This window comes from Vigna umbellata, chromosome 4 (genome assembly GCF_029865625.1).
Source record: "Vigna umbellata cultivar VRB3 chromosome 4, Vumbellata_1.0, whole genome shotgun sequence".
Classification (NCBI taxonomy): Eukaryota; Viridiplantae; Streptophyta; class Magnoliopsida; order Fabales; family Fabaceae; genus Vigna; species Vigna umbellata.
The window spans coordinates 32,983,582-32,993,819 of record NC_142168.1 but is presented as its reverse complement, the minus strand read 5'-3'; the positions used below and the strand labels follow the sequence as shown (position 1 = coordinate 32,993,819).

Here is a 10,238-nt window from a genome sequence, read left to right as displayed (position 1 = left end):
TGTCTTATATTACTACTCTTTTAAATAACTTTAATTAATTACATTATATAATATACTATTATATATGTGTGTGTAATAGATAATACATAGATGAATTGTTGAAGAAAGGAGGTGCTGTTGATTTTTCCCTTTTTGTGGTTTTGATTTGTGAGGTGAGGAGGAGACTATGCAAATTAGGACCGAGTCGATGCAAATCACGACGGAGTTGGAGTCAGACTCAGACTCTGAAGCTGCTGCTATATGGAAAGAAATTGAGGCTTCAGAGAGGTAATGAGTGAATCAATTGCAGAACTACCCAAAACCAGAATCTGTCTGATGATGTGTTTTTTCCGATGCAGCTTCCTTGTTTGTTCTATGTACCAAGAAGCCGCATCGTTGGCATCCTCTATTTTGGAACGCTTGCGTCATGGCTCCCTTGCAACTCTAGATATGCTGGAATCCACTGCCATGGTGCTTCTCCAGGCACTTATCCACCTTCCCAGGTTTTTTTACATTCCCATCTCCATCTTCTCCACATTTCCTTCTAAAATTGAATCATCGTTGCTTTGGTGCAGGACTCAACACATTATTGATCAACTTAGACTGCATTTCATTTCAGTCAAAGCTATTCCTCCCCGTGTTCTTCTTGCTGGGTCGGTATGCTTGCTTTCTTTAACATCTTCTGGTTAATAACAATTTCATGTACCATACCAGTTGGCTTCAGCTCAACTCTTGTTCAGCGTCACTCAATTTAATACTCACCTTGTCCATTTATTCATTGTAAAGTTTAATACATCCAATCACTGCGGATTGAACAGGTTTCCAAACACACCCAATGTCATGTATGATTGCCATTTTTTACTTTTATTCTTGATGTGAGCATTTCATTTCTGATCCCTGAATACCCGAGATAGCTTATTCGTTCAGGATCATGATTCTGCAGGATCTGTGTCCTTTCTATATAGTGTTTGACAATAGGGTTCCACTGTTTTTATGTTTTCCATATAGATATGTCTGCCAACAGGGTATTAGTGAAAGACCATGTGTAAGGAGAGTGATACTACCAATGTTTTTACTTTTGGTTCAGTGTAACAATTGCAGCTGAGACTAGTAACCAAAAAATTAATAACAGAGAGGCAGAAGAGTCAATTACTGATGCAATTCAGCAGGGACAGCTGACAGCAGATCCTGATGATCATGGAGGCAGGAAAAGCACGAGAATTAAAATAACTAACTCTAGGTTGAGGGATTTTGATTGGTCAAGAGTTTAGTATAAATTCTGTTGTAGTTAGAGAAAAGGAGGGACGATTGATTTTGTCTGAATTTCTCTTTCTGGACCTGTTTCTCCTTTTGATGTTTGCGTTCATACTTGTTTTGGTCATTCTCTCTAATTAACATGCTACCTTGTATGCATTCTGAGTTTTAATAATACTGCTGCAGAGAATTGATTTTGTTATTGGGTAAATTGTTCTTCTGTTACACAGAGCTTGTTTTCAAATTGCACAAGGTTCTGGACTTGGTGTTCAAGAATTTGTCGAGGATTTCCTTAATGGATGGATTCTTGAAGAGGCAAGATATTGTGCAGTCATTACAGAGAAGAATGCAGAGGATGGAAGTATAAAAGAAAGACACATAGTTCTTGAAATTAATGAATATTTGGAAGTTGTCGAGCTTTATGGCATCACACTTCTTGCAACAGTTCGAAAAGACATAGATCTGGCAATCTCCTGGGTTGAGAATGCTTCATTGCCTGAGGAAAATCGACAGGTATGAATGTTCTCCGCAAATCAAGTTTTCATGTGTCATATAAGTCAAGATTAATGGCTTTGTAATCAGGCATCTGAATTAGAAATGAGAAACAAAGTTATGGTGTAATTTTGATTAATTGAAAAAAAAAATACAGTTCACTGCATTCTCTTTTGTCTTTATTGGTGGAAGGAATCGGATGTATACTTTTATCAGTACGTTGAATTTATTAATCTAAGCTGACATTTGGAAAAATTACTTCGCCAACTTTTTTTTTTTTAAATAGTGTTGTTTATTTTGCTGTCTGCAGGGGTTATTTCGTTGGTAAACTTTATCTCTAGCTGAATAACTACTCTAAATATTACAACCATTCTCTGAATACAATACCTTATGTTAGGAGTCCTCTTCATTGATTTAAGTATCAGACTCGTACAAAATCAGAGGTAAATACAAGTATGCCATCAAAAGGAGCCCTCTCCTTCTCACACCAGAAAAGTCCACTTAAAAGAATTATTTCAAAAAGTCCTCCCAAATCAATAGAGGGCTTATTTATAGCCTATACAATAACTGATTTAACTTAGTTTCCCACACCAAAATTATAACTTGACCTTCTTTCTTCTTCTAAATTAAACCTGCAGAGTTTATAATACTCCCTAAATTTATTCCTAGCATAACCAATAAACTCTTCTTGTCTTTTTGTAAGTGTTGGCTTGTTTGCTCTTAGGCAGTGTCCTTCCCTCATTCATTTGGTAACTATTTGTATGACATTATATTTTGTAGGGACTTCTAAGAAGGTTACGTTCCATGCATTCTCCTGAAAGTACTATTCTGTCACAACCTTTTCCTCAGTCACCTACAAATAGAAATGAAGATTATTCTTTGAAAGAACGAAATATTTCTGAAGGATTACCTCAAGCCTTCAAAACCAAACATCTAAACAATGAAAAGGATAGGTCCAAGAATGCTCTTATAAAATTGTCTAAACAAATAGAAGCATATTTCTGTTGCTTCCGTGGTATCCATTTGAAGATTGGCTCTACTAAGTTTGTCATAACTAGTGGGAAGATCATGCTTGGCTGTTTACTAGTGTTCATCTTCTATGTTTTCAGAAAGAAGCAAGCCACTATAAAAAGGTACTCACTTAAATTTGTAGCTCCATAGTAGAATGTATCTCTAGTATCTGTTTTCTGCATCCTCTCATCTTTAGCGGATACAACACCCTTTCATATCAAAATCATCTTTAGTTGTATATTAGTCATTTTTGTTTTTACCTGTTTAGTTGCTGTAATTCATCTTAAGCAAAATATCACCTCTTTAGGACCTTTATTAGGGTTCAGATTTTAGCTTTGCTTCGGAGATAGGAGAGAATCCTGCTACCTTTGAAAAGTTCCTAAGGAAAACCAGAAAATGTTCCCTAACAGAATTCCCATAACTTTTCTGCCCTTAACAACTTTCTAGAATTTAGGACAAGTGAATAAGAATTAATAACAAATTTCCCTGATGATAAGAAACTTAGAATCACATAGCAATAGAAGATTCCTCCTAGTGTTCCAAACCTGTCAACTACTCTCATACTCCGCCTTTCTACTTGGGCTCTATCACATTAATTCAGCAATCTTTTGACTCTCTTGAGTTATTTTCTTAGTTGGGGTTAGTGGGGTTTGTGAAAAGCTATTGTAATGTTTAATTTTAATGGGTGTGTGGAGGGACTATCTTATATTGATGCAATCCTTATTTAATTTATATTTTGATAACTTGTTATGTGGTTTGTATGTAAAATACAATAGGAACATGGGAATATTATAATGTTAAAACTTGAAAAGGAGTGTGTTTTAGACCATACCTGATGGACAGCAAGATTATGAAGAGGCAGCTTGTGAGTTGTGTTTTTTGACTTGAAAGCTTGTGATTCCTGGTATTTTTAGTTATAGAATTTGTAGGATATTTAGTAACCTCTCAAGAACCATGTCATTGCAAACGGATTGACCTATATTTGATACTAGCTTTTAATTAAAACGCCCCCCACCCCCTCATGTGAATTTTTTATTCTCTTGTAATTTCTTATGGAATCTGTTATGATCATGAGTAAAATCCATTTCACTTTCTTCTGTCTCATGGTGAAGAATCTGCATTTTATTTATTCTAAGGTTGAGGCACCCTTGGTTAACAAGCAAGTGTTACTATACTGAATACCAAATTAATAATATGCATTTTTTACTGTAACCAAACTTATTGAATGGATTTATAAGGGTTATAGCAAGTTTTGCAATATATATTTGCTCTCTTTGTGCTTCAGAGGGATTACATGATTCTGAATGACTGAGACTATTCGTGATTTAGGATTTTAAGAAGACAGGCTATCTCCGCAAAGAGGGCTTTGGTAGATTTGTGGCAGCTTGCATTTTCGTACCAAGTGAATCCTCTGGCAGCTGTTCAACCTCCATCTGTTGCAACACGTCAAGGTCAGTGAGGCCATGATGGAATTGTTGACCGATCGAGCATTTCCTTAATCAGAAGCTTGTCATAACGTAACTGATCCTCAACCAAAGTTTCATTTAGGCAAATATTGTTTGAATATGCGCTACAGTATGCTAATCAATTGAACCTTTGGATAATAATATATGTAACAATGTAGCACCACCCAGCCTTCTATTAGCACAAAGTTTTCTTAATTTATCATTCTGTAGCTATATGTTATGTCAGGAAAAAGTGAAATATTGTGTGTAATTGCATTAGATGTCAGGAAGTGTTGGCGTGATTTGTCCTAAAACTTTGTACATTTAGAAAAGTGGACAAAATTACACAACCCGGTTAAAAAATAATGATTCACCAAATAAATGTACCAGTGAAAATTTTTCCAGAGACGCTATTGAAGTCGTCTTCTTATATGCCAACGCCGAAATATAAAAACAATTAAATTTAGAATGTTTAGAGGTTGCAATGGTTGTATAACTTATTATTTTCTAAAGAAATGTAACTTTAATTTGATACAATGTATCGAACTAGTTAAAACAAAAAGTGAAATTTATGAAATAGTTTTGAAATGAACAAGAATACAGCCGAATTTAAATTAGTCAATATGACTATAACTCTTAAAATTATTGTTTTTTGAATATGAATACGATTAAAAAATGTACAATAAAGCTTCATAGTTATAGTGCATAAAAATAAGGTATCAGTACTTGTTAGTCTATAATCATCATGTATAACCGACACCAGAAACAAGTTACAATCTTATTCTGGTACGTGATACTCCCTACGAATATACAACAAATTATACAATTCAAGGCAAAAAGAAAGATTTAACATTTATTTTGCCAATTGATTTTTATATTTTTGCCGTAATTTTTTAACTCTAATTTAATTATAGATGAAATCTATGATAAAACTTTAACAATATTATGCATATTGTTAAATTGATAATTGTTACTAATTTAATATTTGAGCAAAATAACATTTCATTTAAACGTACACTTTGAGATGCAAGAAACATAGAAGGACTTGTTCAACCTTGACAAATTATATATTTGTATTATTATTGAGATATATTATTTGTATTATTACTGTAAAAAAGATTATCTGTATTATCATTATTATTAGTGTTACTGTGAAAAGGGTGAAAAAGATTATTATTATTCTTATTATTATTATTATTATTATTATTATTATTATGTTATGAGAGAAAGAAAAGAAAAGAAGGAGGGACCTGAGAGCTGTGAAAGAGAAGTGCTATTATTGGATGTGTGTGATTTTCTCTCTCCTTGCGTTTTTGCATGTTTGAATGGAATGTGATGTAAAGTTTTGCATCTCCATCATCTCCAACTCGTCTTCCTCGGCCGTTCGAAACAGATAGGCCTGTCTGGAGGGCGTGCACGGCGCACCCTTCCCTGTGCGTGTGCCAACCCTGTCCCTTCACTATGGCACTCTCCACTTCTTTGACTCCATTCACGTTTCTCCTTTCATCTTCATTTTTATCGCATATTCTCCTCATCGTAACTGCTTCAGACAAAGAATTGCTCCTCGGATTCAAAGACTCCATTGAAAACAAACATGCCTTGTCTTCCTGGAATGAATCCGTCCCTCCGTGTTCTCCCAAACAACCTAACTGGCCTTACGTTCAGTGTTATAAGGGGCACGTCTGGGGTTTGACGCTCGAGAACATGAGACTCAAAGGGGTCGTTGACGTTCAAACCCTCGAGAAGCTACCCTATCTCCGAACCTTAAGCCTCAAGAACAATGATTTTAACACTGAATGGCCTTACATCAACGGCATTCTGGGTTTGAAGGCCCTTTTTCTTTCCAATAACAAGTTTTTTGGGGAGGTTCCTTCTCAGGCTTTTCAGGACATGAAATGGTTAAAGAAAATCCATTTGTCCAACAACCGCTTCACGGGTCATATTCCAACTTCCCTCGCATCCATGCCCAGGCTTATCGAGTTGAGGCTCGAAGGAAACCAATTCACCGGCTCCATACCCAATTTTCAACGTCCATTGAAATCTTTTTCTGCAGCTGATAATAAATTAGAGGGACAAATACCAGAGGGCCTCCGTGACCTGCCAATTTCAGCTTTCTCTGGTAATTAAGCCAAAAACTAACATATGAGTACATATTTTACTGTTTCATCCAACTACAACTTAGACTTTCCATGGCTAGTTTATCAAAGGTTTTAAAATATGGTTTGTGTTGTGACCAATGTTAAGGATCATAAGGCCGCAACTGCAATTTATAACCTATTCTATCTTCCATGCATACTTTTATCATGCAGATCATGGAAGTGAAGCTTCACTTTTTATTACATAACTTACAAAAATATATGTAAGTTTTAAACCCTATATTATAATTCCTAAATAAATATTTGTTCGAAATGAGCATGCAGGTAATGAAGGGCTATGTGGAGCACCGTTAGAAGCATGCCCGTCCAAAAAGCTATCACTTCTGAGTATTATTGTGACTGTTGTTCTTGTTGTTGTAGCACTGGTTGTTATTGGAGCAGTAGTGTTGTTAGTCCTTCGCCGGAGAAGAAAGCGGGTGCCAGATGTGTCTGAGGAAGATTCACCATCAATGTCCCACAAGAAAGCAAGAAGTAGGGAACCATCAGAGGAAGGAAGTCACAGGTCCCGCTCCTCGAGCCGCATCAGCAAAGGAGACACCATGATGTTATCGTTTGTGAGGGATCACAAAGACCGGTTTGATTTGCATGAACTACTGAGAGCCTCAGCTGAGGTACTGGGCAGTGGTTGTTACAGCTCTTCCTACAAGGCTTGTTTGGTAAATGGACCAGCTATGGTGGTCAAGAGATTCAAGCAAATGAACAATGTCGGAAGGGAAGAGTTTCAGGAGCACATGCGACGGTTTGGTCGCTTAAATCATCCTAATCTGCTTCCTCTCATTGCCTACTACTACAGAAAGGAGGAGAAACTCTTCGTTACTGACTTTGTTCACAATGGCAGCTTGGCTGTTCGCCTCCATGGTATATTATATGTATTGTTTTTTCTTTAACCATTTCTTCTAATTCGGTGTGGTGTTTACTGTCAATGATGATGTGATATGTAAACTTTCTTGATGCAAGAGATGGTTATTTGTTTCAGGATACCAAGCTCTAGGGCAGCGAAGCCTGGAGTGGGGAAGTAGGTTGAAGATAGTGAAAGGCATAGCAGAAGGACTTCAATATCTCTACAGGGAGATGCCAAGCTTAATAGCGGCGCATGGACATCTCAAATCCTCGAACGTTCTTCTGAATGAATCTTTGGAACCCCTTCTGACGGACTATGGGTTGGTACCAGTGATAAACCAAGATCTTGCTCCTGACATAATGGTGATCTATAAGTCCCCAGAGTATTTGCAGCATGGTCGCATTACAAAGAAGACTGATGTGTGGAGTCTTGGGATAGTTATTTTGGAGATTCTAACGGGAAATCTTCCTGTTAACTTTCTACAAGGTAAAGGAAGTGATTTGAGTTTGGCAAACTGGGTCCATTCGGTCTCGGAAGAGTGTAGCAGTGAGGTGTTTGATAAGGATATGGAGGTAAGCACAAACAGTGAGGGAGAGATGATAAAGCTTTTGAAGATTGCATTGGCTTGTTGTGAAAGGGACGTTGATAAGAGATGGGACTTAAAAGAAGTTGTAGATAGAATTCATCAAGTAAACGAAACTGATAACGAGGATCACAATTCCCGTTCTTCTTCTAATGCTAGTGAAGTTGAAATCAGGCAGACTCAGTCAGGTGAAGTTAGTTTCCCCATAGATATGACTTAATGAGGTTGCCAAGGCATCATGAATGAAGGAATGAAATACGAGTATATATATATGCATCCATGCAAGATGAGACAGATTTTGAAGTTGATTCAACTCATTTCTTTAGTACTTAGTTTCTATATCCCAGTTTCATTTATTCCAACTTATACCAAGGCTATCTGAAGCTTCGTATTCTTTTCTAGAAGAGAGCATGTACAGTAATTTAGGAAGGAAAATAGAATAGACTCATTCTTGTGCGCAAGAAATGTATTGTCATGGGTTCAATATAAATGTTATAATATACTCAAATGCATGATTATTCATTCAAAAAATTCTCAAGTACATATTATCTATAAGAACAAGCAAATTGGACATTGATATTACTTTCTTTTGAGTTGCAAAAGTGTATATTTTTGGGAAACATTAATCATTAATGAGAGTGATTTGACAGTGGATAGAATAATACGTTTAAAAAACATAGTTAGAATAGGTTTTAATCTATAATTTTACTATATTATGTTAAGAAATTTCAAACATATAAAATCCACTTATAAGGTGACGCTTATATTCATATGAATATTTTAAATTGATTTTATTTATAGTAATGATGAGACTTCTATCAAATATACGTAGCTATAAGAATGTATAGACACTCTTAACTTTGTTAATGAATATTAGGAAGTTTTGGAGGTCTATGATGGCACAGTTCTTGCAATAGTTCGAAAAGGTACAGATTTTGGAATCTCCTGGTTGAGAATGCTTCATTATACCTTGTTGAATGTTCTCTCCAGATCAAGTTTTCATTAATGGCTTTGTAATCAGGCATTTGAACTAGAATGAGAAACAAAGTTATGTTGTGGTTTTGATTGGGTTTGGAACTCAAGTGTTTTTTTATCTCATTACATACTTGTTTTAGGATACACTGTTCACCAGTAATTTTTTGTACATATACAACCACTTCAAACTTCACTCTCATACATAATTAATTAATCACAATTTAATAATTAATTCAAATTAAACTTAAACCACTAACAACTTGCTCACTTTCATGTTTTGAAATTATAATTGTTTTTATTATTTAACTGAAAACTTGATTCAAAATAAAAGTTCAAATTTTCTTCCTTCAAGTTTTCAGAACATGTTTTTTGTTATTCCTTCACAACCATTTTCATTATTATTTAAATGAAAACTTAACTCAAAGTAAAAGTTTCGGTTATAAATGAAAATGATTATTTAAAAGTTTCAGTTTTTTAAAGGTATGACTGAAGAGCTAATTAAAATAATGCATAAATAATTCCAACACACTTTTGTGATTAATTTTACGTAAAAAAATACTTCAAGAATTAGAACACATTAATCATTTTAATATTAAATTAACTAAATCATTTTATTCCTAAATTTTCTTAATTTGATTATCAAAGTTAAGTGTAGAATGAATAATATAAAAATTAGCTACAAAGTAACAAATTCGCATTTAAGTTGCAATGCAGTATGTACTTTGAAATCAAATTTTAAAAAATAAGAATAAAATACTACGGTTAATTTAAGATTTATTTTTTCTTTTAAATAATAAATCACAGCATGTTTTCTAATTTTAGAAGTAGTTTTATATAAAATTAATTTAAAAATCATCTCCAAATTTTTATATTTTATTTAAATTAACTCTTCATGTATATCTTTGAGAAAACTGAAATTTTTTATAGATATAAATAGTTTATGTCTTGATGTTATAAATAACTATTTATATCTGAAACTTTATTTTGGATTACTTTTTCAGTTAAAGTGAAAAAAAGGTTGAGACATAGTGATGGAATGATGAAAAACTCGAAAGAAAGAAAAAACTAAACTTTCATTTTGAATTAAACTTTCGGTTTAAAAATGATTTTAAAAACACATAAATATATATCTTGTATGTACCAAAATGTGAAAGTGAGTGTTTTAAATTTTATTTTAATTAATTATGACCGAATGCGTATGCTAGATGAGTGTCTATGCAAGATTTCCTAAAAAATTTATCATAGTTAAGTCGAAATTAAAAAGTAACTCTCACACAAGGGACATTATCATTGTTGTAAAAAATAGAGGGTTGAACACAGCTAAAATGTGCACATTAATAAATTTAAGGATTAACTAGAAGCAACTATATCTATATTTGTAGTTGATTTAGAGAATATTTTTGTCTGGAATTTGACTAAATCCTTTATAAAGTGATAAGGATTTGGTGATGTGAGAGAAGATAACTGCAACCCAACTGTACATTCCCAAAACGAAGGGTTGC

At 34.2% G+C, this 10,238-nt stretch overlaps 2 protein-coding genes across 2 annotated transcripts; both read left to right on the top strand.

The window, feature by feature from the left end:
- Positions 1 to 71: 71 nt before the first annotated feature.
- LOC148199937 (protein APEM9-like) lies at positions 72 to 4,404 on the top strand. The gene is made up of 6 exons (XM_088111289.1): positions 72 to 267; positions 339 to 482; positions 555 to 632; positions 1,464 to 1,746; positions 2,506 to 2,858; positions 4,066 to 4,404. The coding sequence occupies exons 1-6, from the start codon at positions 167 to 169 to the stop codon at positions 4,193 to 4,195; spliced, it is 1,089 nt and encodes a 362-aa protein (XP_087967415.1). The 5' UTR covers positions 72 to 166; the 3' UTR covers positions 4,196 to 4,404.
- A 1,143-nt stretch (positions 4,405 to 5,547) lies between these two features.
- Positions 5,548 to 8,317, top strand: LOC148199936 (pollen receptor-like kinase 1). Its single transcript, XM_088114395.1, has 3 exons — positions 5,548 to 6,300; positions 6,602 to 7,195; positions 7,314 to 8,317. The coding sequence occupies exons 1-3, from the start codon at positions 5,643 to 5,645 to the stop codon at positions 7,979 to 7,981; spliced, it is 1,920 nt and encodes a 639-aa protein (XP_087970521.1). The 5' UTR covers positions 5,548 to 5,642; the 3' UTR covers positions 7,982 to 8,317.
- Positions 8,318 to 10,238: the final 1,921 nt, after the last annotated feature.

Bases quoted from the DNA above. Each gene is read 5' to 3' on its own strand.
- LOC148199936 (XM_088114395.1), top strand. From the start codon at position 5,643: ATGGCACTCTCCACTTCTTTGACTCCATTCACGTTTCTCCTTTCATCT. The intron at 6,301-6,601 runs GTAATTAAGCCA...ATGAGCATGCAG, and splicing joins GCCAATTTCAGCTTTCTCTG to GTAATGAAGGGCTATGTGGA. The intron at 7,196-7,313 runs GTATATTATATG...TATTTGTTTCAG, and splicing joins CTTGGCTGTTCGCCTCCATG to GATACCAAGCTCTAGGGCAG.
- LOC148199937 (XM_088111289.1), top strand. From the start codon at position 167: ATGCAAATTAGGACCGAGTCGATGCAAATCACGACGGAGTTGGAGTCA. The intron at 633-1,463 runs GTCGGTATGCTT...TCTGTTACACAG, and splicing joins CCCCGTGTTCTTCTTGCTGG to AGCTTGTTTTCAAATTGCAC. The intron at 2,859-4,065 runs GTACTCACTTAA...TTCGTGATTTAG, and splicing joins AAGCAAGCCACTATAAAAAG to GATTTTAAGAAGACAGGCTA.